The sequence below is a fragment of the Sinocyclocheilus anshuiensis genome, unplaced genomic scaffold, assembly GCF_001515605.1.
Source record: "Sinocyclocheilus anshuiensis isolate Anshui unplaced genomic scaffold, SAMN03320099.WGS_v1.1 scaffold199, whole genome shotgun sequence".
Lineage (NCBI taxonomy): Eukaryota > Metazoa > Chordata > Actinopteri > Cypriniformes > Cyprinidae > Sinocyclocheilus > Sinocyclocheilus anshuiensis.
Genome location: NW_015552582.1, coordinates 2608286 through 2622143, shown reverse-complemented (window position 1 = coordinate 2622143; position 13858 = coordinate 2608286). Strand labels below are relative to the sequence as shown.

The following is a 13858-nucleotide window of genomic DNA, read 5'->3' as shown; positions in this document are numbered from 1 at the left end:
TAGATAGATAGATAGATAGATAGATAGATAGATGGATAGATAGGTTTTGGCCTATATCGGTCAGGCAAAAACACACTTTCCTTTAAATGTTTTATTGCTAACTTCCATATCACATTGCACTGTACAGATTAAGTGAAATATACTTATATGTGCTTAATTCAAACTCTATTGAAATGTAACCACAAAGCATAAAATGGCCAGTCCATGACTTCATGAGTTTAACTGTTTCATATGCGCTTGGATCGGTGAGGTCAAGTCATGTCGCCAGATGCTTTACGCTGGTTTTCAAAAATACATTTCGAAAAATGTTGTGAGTGCACAATTATTAATCCTTCATTAATTGTCTTTACCTCACAGTTATCCAAGTGCTTATCTTTGTGCAACAAGCGGACTACATCACGCAAGGTTTGACGTCTTGATGCATACTCTGATGGTGGTGATGGTGATGATGATGGTGATGATAATATCCACCAGCAGACGGATGGAAAGAGGTAATTCCATTAAAATTCAACATGAAGTCCTTCCGTTCTCCGACTGGGGAAGAATGTGTCGGATAGCGCGATATACCCACTGAGGACAGATATATGCACAGTGAGATAAATATACATAATGACCAGTACAAAAAATAAGTAATTTTTTTTATTTATCAGCTCATCATGGGTATACATTTTTAAGCTTTTAGACCCACGATTGAGAGTAAAATGTTGCTGAATACTTTTAAATGCTTTGTAACAAAACCATTTTCTTTTACCATTTTATTTTTAAGCATACAAATGATGTTTTCAACAATATTAAATAAAAATGTATACATTTTTCGATTGTACTATTTTTAATTGCCTTAATTACTTCTGAGATTCCCACATTTTTGTTCTTAGAAAATATATTTTACGTTTAGATAAAAATATAATGATTCTTAACTCCTATCATTATGATAATAATAATTCTTATTATTCTTATTGTTATTATTATTATTCCGTATTATAAAAGTATTTTGCTGTTTCGTACCCAAACTGTTAGAAGAAGAAAAAAACGTGGTCGAACGTAGGCCTTTACCTACATTAAAAAAAATCTTTCAATTACAAAAGATGTCAACGCTTTTGAGCCATGCTCACAAAGCCCACAAAGCATAAGATGAATTTAACACCTATCAATTCAAAACGTTTTGTACAGTTTATAGTCATCTTAAACCTAAAACGTTGAACTTTTGGCATTCTGAGATCTCTTTATTTTTTAACATGCTTTAGAATTTCATAATAGTTTTGATACTGCGCGTAATTTTAGCTATAAAATAATGTAGCCTATTTCAGATTTTCCAACGTAGCCTAATAACACATATATTTCAAAGGAAATAAAACGGCATCTAAATGTTTCAGGGATTATATGTAGGCCTACGTTATTTGTTTTACCTGACATATCGGTGTTGTCGCTCGCACTTTGCTGTATATAACCCTGTTCCAGAGAGTAGGTGACTATGCCGGGATGCTGCCCTGTGGACGGCGAATTGCTTGAGGCTGTAGTCGGCTGTTTTAGGTATGGAGAATTTGAAGAAGCCCATAGTGCTGTTCCCACTGAATACGGCGAGTGACCCTCAAGCGCGCCCGCTATTGCAGGGGAAGACGGAACTGGGCTGGTGTTGCTCTCCGCACCATAGTCTCCGTTCCCGGGCACTGGACAGCTAGCCATATAACCATGTCTGGAGCTGGGGGATATGTGACCATGGTGCCCGCTGCTTATTGACTCATAACCATTACCAGACAGGTCCAGGTTATAGTCACTACTATGGCACGCAAGTGCGCCGCTGGGAGGTTGGTAATCGAAGCTCTGAGGTAAAATGGCGGAACCGAACCCTAGGCCGTTCATCATTCTGTACATCGGTTTCATGGCCTGACATTTTCTCCTAAATCCTCGTGGTCTTCGCCGAAATGACCCTTCCTCAAACATAAACTCACTGGTGGGGTCTATGGTCCAGTAATGTCCTTTACCCGGCCGCCCAAGTCCTTTTGGTAGTTTAATGAAGCACTCGTTCAGAGACAAGTTGTGCCGAACTGAGTTTTTCCAGCCCTGGTAGGAGCCTCGGAAAAAAGGGAAGCGTGTTTGTAAGAACTGGTAAATCTCACTAAGTGTGAGTCGCTTTGTCGGTGCGCTCTGAATTGCCATCACAATGAGTGCAATGTAAGAGTAGGGCGGTTTCTCCGGACGTCGCAGTCCTGAGTTAGTCTTTTTAGTCTTGGACACTGCGCCATGATCCTCCAAGCTACCTGTCGAGTTCATCAGTCCTGGATGCAGCGCGGTGGACGCTGGACTGGTCCTCATCGGGGGCGTCGACTGCAGTGGTCCGTGGGCGCTCTCAGTCGTCATCTGTCCCGCGCTGACGTACGAACACAACTGGTTGACAGACGTTGACGTTGACAGAAGAACAAGGTTAAGCAAAACCCCAAAGACTGAAATATTCGAAAGCCAATAAACCAGGTTCAAGGAAGCAACAGAGCATAAACGCTACGCTTTAGCTGAAAACGTATGCTAACTTAACCAAGCATCCTATGCAAACTTAACGGTCTTCTTTTTCAGGCTTTAACGTTGTGATCAATATCCTGCTTTTTGTGAGAGAAACTATCCAAGGAATATGCCTATTCGTAGTCGTTATCAACGTTTTGAAGCGGTTCTTTTTCTGCCACGAACTCCGTCCTGATCCTGGCGGCTGTAGTCCCTTTTTGAGGAAGAAATGGAAAGAAAACTAAACAAAACTCGACAGCCAATCACTCAATAACTCTCTCCGGCTTTCTCTCCTCTAATTGCTCCTCCTTCTCCGCCTCACCCACCCCCTCAAACCCCTAGACCTCCACAAACTCAACTCTGTCTCTCTTTCCAGAACCTCATGCACACTGTCCACCAAAATCAACTGACCACCTCTCTATCGCTATATGCGACCACAAACATCGCGTCTCTCATCATTATCATCATCTTTTTTGGCTTAAGCTTGCTTATTCTTTTGGTTTATTTATAAAATATTATTTGGCCATTTCGGCTGAATGAGTCAGTCAGTGTTGCACGCTTTATGAGAATAAAGTTAGGTAGGCCTAGGCTATAACAGAATTATGATTTTGAATAAAGATTATCTTAGCTTATCGAGTGAGCTGAAGGGCTAATCGTGTTTACTTTGTGAAATTCGCATTTGCAACTCGAATTCTAATCGGATGGGTTCGTATAGCCTAATGGACTTGGAGGGCTGTCAATATGAACAAACACTCAATGAGCGTGAGAGGCCTTAACAAACCTAGCAGGATTCAAATAAATAAACCATACCATAAAATGAGGGAGGCAGTGATCAGCGAAAGACAGACATGCAAGGGAGAGGGAAAGAGAGGAATGACTTTGGCTCGAGTGGAAGCAGGCTGTCTCTGTCGAGAGGTTTGGATACCACACACAGCGCTCCAGTATCAGCTTACGGGCCCGGGGCTACAGCACATCCCTTGAGTCCAGCCTTCATTAGCAAAAGAAAAAGCCAATTAGCCACTTGGACGTCGACAGCTTCCGCCAGCAAAGAAGGGTCACAGCAGTCTTCATAGACCAGTATGAATATAAATTTATTTATACAGACGTAAACATGCATATTTCCTTACATTTGTTACATGTTATTAAGGTAGCCTATGCCTACCTACTTTTTAAAAACATAGGCTCATTCTAATTATTTATGCGCATAAATCGCCTGTTACTGCTTTTTAAAAAAATGTATAAAGTTAAAAGGAACATAAAACAGACCAAAGAAAATTACATTGTATCTATCTATCTATCTATCTATCTATCTATGATTTTACTGACTGACTTTGTACATTGAAGTCGATCAGCAGAATATTTTTAATCGAATTGTGAGATCCGCCTCTGCATTTTTATTAGTCCTCGTATTTTTAATTCATATTGAAAATATGATTAATATTATTTGTTTACGGTTTATTATTATTTATGGTATTATAAGCAGCATTATATTTAGGCTATAGACAACAAATACAGCATTATGGCTCCTGGCGGTCTTTTTTTTTTACATAAATGGCACGGGATATGTTATCTCTCGCGCTCTTTTTCCCCTCCCTTTTTAATCACCCGCCCCGACTCTTTTAAGTGTTCTTTTGAACAAAGCGAATCAACAATCCCCTAGTTTTAGCTTTCCGTGAGGGTGTGGATAAAAACATGTTCCCGCGCTATATAAGCAGTATTTCGCCGGGTTTCCCCCGCCCGCTGAGCGCCTGACCCCCGCCGAGTCCCGGGTATACCCGCGGCTGCTCTAGAGGAAACCGAGCTCTGCACGAGACTTTGAACACAGGCCATCGCTATGAGTGTATGTGCGTAATAAAGCGTCGCGCATCTATTTTCATTACAGACCTAATTGAGCCACTGTAAACTAAATTTATGACTTTATTCATTGTCAAACGCATAGGCCTATACGCATCAAAGGCTCCAGTCACCCCTTGATCTGAGATCATGTTTTGCTTGATGTGAAGTGGCAGAAAAATGTAAGTATCTCATTTAAAGAAAGTAGACTTACACCTGACACACAGACACAATAAACAGAAATATTTAGTGTACTTTAAATTGTTAGAGAAAGAGGGCGCTAACAATTAAAAATATTTTGAAAGACAAAATAGACAGTAAGAATATTAATAGACTTATTATTAGAGATTATAACAGTGAAAATTATACATATTTTATCCGTTGATGCTTTATTTTTTTATTGTTTATAATTATTGTATCATAGTTACGTTCTAGGTCATTGCCTGTTTAAAGACGTATTGTTCTGTTGAAGAATGTTAGGCATATTATTTAAGCCATTAGCTTTACACACTGAAAAATTCAACCCACGAAATTTGTAAACTTAAGTTTATTTTTTTATTTAAAGCTCGCTGGTTTTTGGTGTTAAATCGATGTAAACAAAATCCTTGTTTAAAAGCATATTTTACTGTGCGGTAAATTCGTTTCGATGTCAGTGCTTGCACTGGAAATTAGTGACACCAGAAGAAATGTATTTTACTTGGTATAAATACACTGTAATGTATTTCGAATATTTCGTTTCGTATATTGTCATGTGTATGCTAATTAATTTGGTTTAAACATTTTTATTTTTGCCTTGAATTTTTCTCTGTAGATAACCCCTCCATTGGCCTGTATGTTTATTTAACGTGGTTTCCAGATAAGTCTGTATTTTCATAGCCTATACGAATGAGCGCTTCTTTGCAGCTGAAGTGATCCTAATAGACTTGAATTCTCAGCTAACGGTTTTTATATAGACAGGTGTGTAATTCCGCGAGTTCACCTGCAGGTTGCAGCATCGCACTTAAATGGCAAGCATTTAAAAAAGTAAGCATTTAAAGGTTGAAAGCCAGACAATGCATTATTTGCTGTTTTTACGTGCCATAACCACAAAAGTAGCCTACATAAAATTGTGAGCTTTCCTTGGCTATAGCCTATATTATAGTGCAATAACGTGCGACCATCCACGAGTGCATCGAATTCTCTCAACTTTGATCAGTTTTTATTTTTTGCCGATTGTGGATTTGCTTTGGCGCTTTATTCAACAAAACATTCTCTTCATTCGTAAATTAATAATTAATTAGTACTTATTTAATTAATTCGTTTATTCATTCATTCATTCATTCACTGGGGAGTAAAGACGATAGCCTATCTTGAAGCAAGACAATCCTCGGACAATTGGTCTGCTCTTAATCAGGCTCGTTCCCTGACCTGAAAATGACAGGGCTGTCAACCCAAGGAGATGGTGTGACTAAAGACTAAAATCGAAAAGAAAACGATGGCCCTGCTTCAGTACCGCGGACAGCGCAAAATATGTTAGTGTTTGAGACTAGCAAAATAAATAAATAACATTGTCATGATAAAAAAAAATACCCACAATTCACAAAATAAAATGTATATTAATAAGAAATGTAAAAACTGCTTAGATTTCGTTATATTCTGTTTAATGATTCATATCTTGCTACATGTCCAAGTGGTTGTCCTTTTGTCGTGGACTCCATCCAGGTGTGAGATTGCTGGAGTTTAACCGAACATGTATGGCTTTTGTAATTGTGTGATTTCAAGTGGAAGTCAATTCATCTGCAAACATTGTAGATATGTTTGCTGATTAATTCATTTCTGTCAACGGCAAGCTAGATAGCTAGATAGCTAGCTAGATAGATAGATATGGATGTAAAAGAGTAGTTTTTATTTTGAGAGGCAAATTTGGTCTGTTGTTGACTTATGTTTAAGGTTTGTAACTAATTGTAACCAACTAACCCATGAGGTCAAGCTTATTTTGCATTTCCGGGCGCATTTCCATTTGCTTTAATTATAAAGGTAGGCCTGTAGCCTAGGATTGTATTCAATTTATAATAGGCTACAACAACAATAACAACATGAGTGAATGAATAAATAAATAGGCCTACATAAATAAACATCTTAGATATTAACGATAGCCTATTAATTTATGATATTAATTATATTAGCGATATTAATGAATGATAAACATAACGTAGCCTAACGTAAATATGAACTGAAATATAGAAATATTTCTGGATAAACTAGACATAGTTTTTTGTTGTTGTTTTATGAATTTGAATGCTTCAGTTGACGTGATTGCCAAAAAGCGTCGTTTCCATTAATTCCAACTTTGACAAAATTCAACTTTTATTTGGCGAGTGCATGCGTGGCTTCAGCTTCAGTGACTCATGCTTGAAGGCATATGTGTTGAATTTTCTGCAATCATTTGAAGAGAAACTGTTTAGGAATCACGAGTTTCCTGAAACGTGGTCTGTTTATCAGTGAATAGACCTTGTAATTTCACGTTATGAAAAACGTGAATGAGAAATGTAAGCAGTGTGCGAATTAGGCTATACAAGGGGTCAACTATTTTTAAGGTATTTGTATTAACAGTGCAATCTCCAAGACTGGTGTTAAATTAACATTTTTTTGTGATTATTTGAATCAGTAAATCATTTCTATGTAAGCGAGTCAGTAATAACGGGATGCATAATGATAATAATTAGACTATGTTTTGTCTAGCTATGTAGCCTGTGGTTTGATATTTATCCTAATGGAAAATACTCGAGCGGCAACGGTTGCCATGGTTACCATCTCCGGCGACCGCGATTTCTGTTCGCTGTTATATTTGTCGTTTGGTGACTGTGTATTTTTGTTACTGTTTAATGCTTAGAAATTGTAAATCAGTCAAGATTTTCAGTGTTTGCGTAGTTACTGCCTTTGCATTTGGTAGCACAGATTTCCGCAAGAGTCTAAGTCAGAATCATTGTAAGTTAGTGAAGAAAACAGGATCTAGTGACATGTCTAATGATCCAAGTGACACTTAAAGTACGGTTTCCGAAGAATAATGAACGAAAAATTGTATTCTCTCATATTTTCTTTTATTAACGAAAGTACAACTGCATATGTTGTTCAACTGACTGAGCACAGCTCTAAACAAACCATCATATTTACACAGACATAAAACACGGTACAAGTATAACCCAACACAATTTTTCAAAGAAGTAGACATCACATTATGTCCATAATTATTGGCATGGTTATGCCATCGTTTGCAAGAAATTAAAATGGAATCGGTAAACACTGTACACTGGCGCGGCATTGATTCATCTAAGAAGACATCTAAACAGCAAACATGCAGCACTGCAGTAGCCTAAGTATTGTGCATGGGTTTAAATCACGAAAACACACATAGGCCTAAAACACACCATTTAACAGAGGAAAGTGCACATAACTGGTGTGTCAAACACCAAAGAAATTGCGTTTAAGCGTGTGAATGTGTGCAAATTGGCTTGATCACTTGTCATTTCATGACAGCAGAGAGTCTATTCTGAAGGGATGATATTTAGTCTCTTGTACAGTAGTGTGGGAGTGTGCCAAACCCGGAAGGGAATTCGGTATGCCCGGCATTCGACTGATGCTAGTAATGTCCGCCGTATTACACCTGTAGATTGGAAAGGCATTCGACACCTCAGAGCTGACCTGGAATCCGTTCTGCGGCGCATGAGCCACGGCGGACGGCGGATAGCCCATGACGACAGGCAGAAAGTGCGGGGCCGCTGACAACATTAGCCTGGTACCAAAACACGTGTCCTCTGTGCTTTGCTCCCTCCGCATAAACGGTTTGCTGAGGATGCTGTCTATGGCGAAGGAACTGGAAAACTTTGACTTTTCGTCTCGCGCTGGGAGCCGGCTGTCATCCGCAGGCGCGCGCTCTTGAGATTGCGAGGTGCTCAGGATCTTCTTACTGATGCGCTTCCTCCTCCGGCGGAAAACGCCGTCTGCGAAAGTGTATTCACTGTGTGGATTCAACATCCAATAGTTGTCTTTTCCCCACGGACGCGAGGGATCTCGCAGCACTTTTAAAAAGCAGTCGTTCAATGACAAGTTATGCCGTACGGAGTTTCGCCACCCCGTGTAGCTGCCCCGAAAAAACGGAAATTTTTTCATTAAGTACTCGTTTATTTCAGCAAGTGTGAGGCGGCCGGTGTTGGAATCGCGTATGGCCATAGCAATGAGCGCGATGTAGGAGTATGGTGGTTTGGGTCTACGCGTATATGGTTTCGCCTTCCCGTCCGAAACGGGGGCACTTGGTCTTGGGCTGTTGGCTGAACAGTCTCCATCCGAGCCCAATTCCTCCTCCGTGGACAGCGGGGAAGCCACGTTCACATCCATATCATTGCACAGGTCCAGCGGCTTGTCCGCAAGGCGACTCGCAGAGAAAACCTCCAACTTCATTGTAAGGCGCCTCTGTCGCTTTAAACTGAGTAGCTTTTTGAAAAAATACTTTTTGTTTTGATCAACAGTTTTGGGAGTGCTCAGTCTTAGTTAATGTCGAATTCTATTAAAGAAACAAGAATGATCACTTCCTATCGGATAAAAAGTCCTCATGGGATAACGAACTGCACCGGCGGGCGTTAATATAATCGCTCGGCAAGGACGGCCCACGAGGGCGGGGCTTAGTGGCTAGACCTATCAATCACAAACGCATTCACGCGAGTTAAGGCTTTAGAGATGCCTTATAGAGATGCTCACCTGTCCCCGTAACTGTACGGATAGTGCGTGAGAGGTTAGGAGCCGTAAGGACAAATTGAATTCTGTGTATTGTTGAAGTGGTTCTAAGTATGTAATAGCCTCAGTCTTGTTGTGCTTTAAATTTAATAATGTCAACAGGTTTGTGTGAGGTTTAAGTTCATGTGGGTTCTTGTACATCATCAACCTGTAAATGAAAACTCATAAAAACAGTTGCATGTATGAAAATATACTCACAAATATAGTGAAACCATTGTGTGTGTGTACATTTGCCTATACTATGAGGGTCCAATTTTAGGAAATGAGTCCTCAAAAATGACTTGTGATGATATTTGAAGGTTCTCAGTTCATATTATATATTTGTATGTAACATTTAAATAACTCAACGATAATCAAGGATAGAAAAACCTGAAATCACCTACATTGTGAGAATCACTCAATGTAGGCTATCAAAAAGGTTTCTAGTTCATTAGTATAAAACAGAAGATGTCTGTATAAAAAAAAATCATTAGCATGATAGAAAACTACATGCGAATGTACACGTTTGGCTGTACTTGTGAGAGACATTTTTTAAAACGCCCTCACAAATAGTGAAAGATGTTGTTAGCAACTTCTTGATTTATCATGGCCTTTGATTATATCACCAGAAAAAAAAAACATTATTTAATGTATATGATAAGCAGTTATTGCTGGACTTTAACCACAGTTGATTTCCCCATTCTGCTTATTAATTGTATACAGACTTAAATACAGTGCTTGACAAAGAGAACATCCCTGCTAATTAATTTGAACTGTGAAATTGGCAAGGTGACCTCGCCACGGTATGTGGAATGTGACACCTGATTCTGACGCACCCAATACCTGACATCAACTTGTCACTCACGATCACTCTTTGTAAACTGAGTTTACATGTTTAATGAAACAATTTGCTTGTGGCAGTTGCTGACTTTTGAAAGAATGGGGAAGTTTACCACATTTATGACGAACTTGGATGAGGGCCATGTATACCTAAAACGGTAAGAACAGGGATGAGAAGCACCACAGAGATCACACACAGGTCAAAGAGTAGATGGAAAAAAAAAATAGATAACACCTGTCTAAAAAATCCAACTTAGCAAATCTCTTTTATTCTCTCAGCAGAGGTGAAGGCACAGTGAAAGGTCATGAAGTTTCATAAGTTCCTAACATGCCCTAAGGTGAGTGATAATCATTTAACTGTCTTTTGAACCACACCTACATAAAGCCTTTGGGATATTTTTTCTTTGAGTGAATCCAAAACATTCTCTTGTGCACCGATGGTGTGTGTAATTTTCTGGGTTCATGGGGCAGGCAAGCAAGCCTGCACGACTTGTGGTGTGTGCCTATAAACACACGCACACAAATACACATACATACACAAATGATTATATAGTCTTCCATGGAGACAGTCTGAGCATGTGTTACTGTTGGGTTCTCGGTAACCATAACTTAAATTTCCACAACAAATAAGATATTTTGAAGAATATGGGAGTCCAAAAAACATTGGACCCAACTGACTTTCAGCATATGGACAAAGAAACTCTGAGACATCAAAATATCTTCTTTTGTGTTCCACAGAAGAAAGAAAGTCATACAGGTTTGAAAGAACATGACGGTGAGTAAATGATTTTCATTTTTGTACAGAAAATTACAATAGATTTAGTGTTTGAAATAATGATGCACAGTATATCAGTACTGATATTTATTTTATTTTTTTATTAGCACACAACATATCCTAATTTGTGTTCTGTGGAAGCAAGACAGTCATACAGGTTTGGAACAACATGAAGGTGAGTCAATGATGACCGAATTTTCAGGTTTGGGTGAACTATCCATTAAGGTGTGTGCAGGGTCAGAGTTAGATAAATTAGTTTGGCAGGGCTGCTTGTACATGAGCGTAAAATGTTCATCTGCACAATAAAATATTCATACATCATACTGCTAAACTCATCCATGCATTGAAAAGGTTACAGACCTCCATTGTCACAGGCTTGGTGTTGTTATATGTAAACCATACTTTTGTAAAATCATCCATTTTAAAGCTAAAAGGTCTTGCTAAATCCACTCACATAAACCACACACAAAACACAGATCTGCTCCATTTTTAAACAACAAAACATTTTACTTTGATGAATTGTCTTAAATGATGTCCTGATGTATGATGCTGGCCACATTTTTGTTAAGAGACCAAAATGTCTTGGAATATCTCTGGATATATTCAAAAACCTTGACTGCTTCAACAGTCTAAACTCAAATAAATATAAATTTAGCAGTTTGGCACTGTGTGCGGCTCCAAACTGCTGCAGTCAGATAGAGTTTCGGCCCTGTGCTACTCATTTCCCTCACCATTCCAAGACAAAATGATTTCCAGCAGGCTGAACACTTGAGCAGGCCTAAAACTGACATTTAAAGGGCATGACAACCAAGCTTTCTCCTTTTTAGAAGTGTAATCGAACACTAATAGAAAGAGACCATATTAAATGGTTGGCAGTTTGATTCTGGGCCTGCAAAAGTCACCACCGCTCTCTCTTTGTGACAGCTGAAATGATCGTTCTCCTCATACCTGTTGTGTTTAGCCCCAGCGGCCATCTGATAACTTTAAGTTCAGGCCTTCTGTCTGCGATGCAATGTGTGCGTGCACAGGTGTGCATGAGGTTTATCTTTTTTTTAAGATGCAGGTGTCATGATCTTTTTCTCAACACAAGAAGTTCAAAGTCATCTATTTATCATCTATCTAGTGTAGGATCCAGCACTTGATCAACACTGTGCTTATCTTTTTAGCTTTAAATACCAACGAAGCCATCAAGTATTTCACGAATTTGCTTGGTTGTCTGGGTTTTATTTAGCAAATAAAACATTCTGATGTTAAAATACAATAGATTTTAAATGTTTTATTTTTTTAAACAATTTAAATAATGTTTAAAATGATGCACTGTATATCAATACCGCCATTTAGAGATTGATTCCATTTATCAGTATTGATCGATATTGAATTTAATAATATTTTTTTTTATTTCATTTAATTGTGCATCTCAGTACTTCTATTTTTATGTTATCTTTACTGTCATCTAACACACAATTAAAGTTAATCTTTTATAATGTAATAACACTGTTAAATGTAATGTAGCAAATTTTAAAATAAATATCCATTTTTCAAACTGCACATTATAATAATGCGATGCCATGAGCGATTTTAGTGCATTGTTTTTTATTTATTTACACAAAATAGTATAGAATTTCAATACTGGCCATTTATTGGTTATGGATTTGTTAGTGTTTAAGTTAAGATTTGATTATTTAGCTATTTCCAAAGTGGCATGCAGCACATTTACCACTTATATTACTGTTGACAAATGAGATTGAGTGCCTACAAGGTCACCGAGTTCACAGAGGTCATGTTAGTGTTTGACACCACTCTCCAGCTGATAAATCGTCACTTCTATAGTTTGGTTTACCAGCCCAGATCTTTATCCACCACCAGATGCTATGATTACTACACCATTTTAGCTTTGGCACATAAAATGACGGTAAGAAGTTAGCGCACCGCTGAGCTAACAGCCGAGAGAAATGATACAGCAGCCGAGTCTACGCTCTCATTATCACAGAGGCTTTGGCTTGTATAGTAGCACCGGTGTTTCTCTGTGTGTGAAAAGTATTTCATATTTGATTACATCCCAAAGACACCCCTTTACAGAGCTGTCATGAGAGAACGCGCACCTGTTTTATGCCTTGTTTGGTTCATGCTATACTCTGCACCCAGCATTTCCCTCTCGTTTTCTCTTAATGAATTCCTTAAAATTGCTCCTTCCTCCCACTTAGGTTTGTTTTTGTTATCTTTGTTCCAAGTGTGTAATTTGATACAATGAGTAGTTGTGTGTTTGTTGTTGAGTGGATATGTGTTTACATTTGTAAGTGCGAAAAGCATTTTATCACTATGAAGTGTGAAACTTAATTCTGTTTTTAAGTGTGTTGCTAACTCTTCGCGTGACAGCAAATGTATAACGTTTAGTAAACTGTGTGTGTGTGTGTGTATTTGGCGTGAAGAAGTTGCAATGATTGCAGGTGCATGGTGTCATTTTAAAAGCTGGTCTCTGAATGTGGTTTTGAGACTCTGACAATAAAACACAGACGGTTTATTTCAGTTTATGAGTGAAGTGAAAAACTGAACCATTCGTTTTGTGGAGTTTACTTGCTGGCAAGTTTGTTTTCAGAGCTTAAAGGAGCTTGAAAGTCTGTATAGGATTGAAGTGAATATTTCATTTAAACAATTTGTGGTTTTGTCCCAGACAGTGTTGGGGAAAGTTACTTTTAAAAGTAATGCATTACAATATTGCGTTACTCCCTAAAAAAGTAACTAATTACGTTACTTAGTTACTTTTTATGGAAAGTAATGCGTTACGTTACTTTTTAGTTACTTTTTAAATCTGGGCAGGGCTTGCTTGTTTGTTTTTAATATAAAAAGTTCTTCTTTTACAAATGTAAAAGCTCTTTTCACAACAGAAGTGAAATGAAGGCGCAGCTCAAACAAATTGCATGAAGAATATGACGCAGGAGAAGAAAGTTCAACATTATTCAGCAATAACAAGTGTGTCATTTTTGCTTATTAGTATGGTTGAATTAGATCATTGAAGGTCTTATTTAATATTATTTAACATATTTAATTATTGCAGATTTGCGTCATATTCTGAGTTTGCATTTCACTGTTTTAATTCATTTTGATGAATACTAAATCTGTTTTTTGTGAGTGGGATGAATTAATGCACATTCACATTTAGTCTAGAAC

The 13858-nt window shown here is 38.2% G+C and overlaps 2 protein-coding genes across 2 annotated transcripts; both read right to left on the bottom strand.

Annotated features, from left to right (window-relative positions):
- Positions 1-122: 122 nt before the first annotated feature.
- Positions 123-2482, bottom strand: LOC107665339 (forkhead box protein F2-like). The gene is made up of 2 exons (XM_016456169.1): positions 1407-2482; positions 123-570 (listed from the first exon to the last, which is right to left on the bottom strand). Exons 1-2 carry the CDS (start codon positions 2356-2358, stop codon positions 392-394), a joined length of 1131 nt encoding a protein of 376 aa, XP_016311655.1. The 5' UTR covers positions 2359-2482; the 3' UTR covers positions 123-391.
- Positions 2483-7395: 4913 nt separating this feature from the next.
- Positions 7396-8906, bottom strand: LOC107665328 (forkhead box protein Q1-like). Its single transcript, XM_016456157.1, has one exon. The coding sequence runs from the start codon at positions 8761-8763 to the stop codon at positions 7834-7836; it is 930 nt and encodes a 309-aa protein (XP_016311643.1). The 5' UTR covers positions 8764-8906; the 3' UTR covers positions 7396-7833.
- Between the last annotated feature and the right edge of the window lie 4952 nt (positions 8907-13858).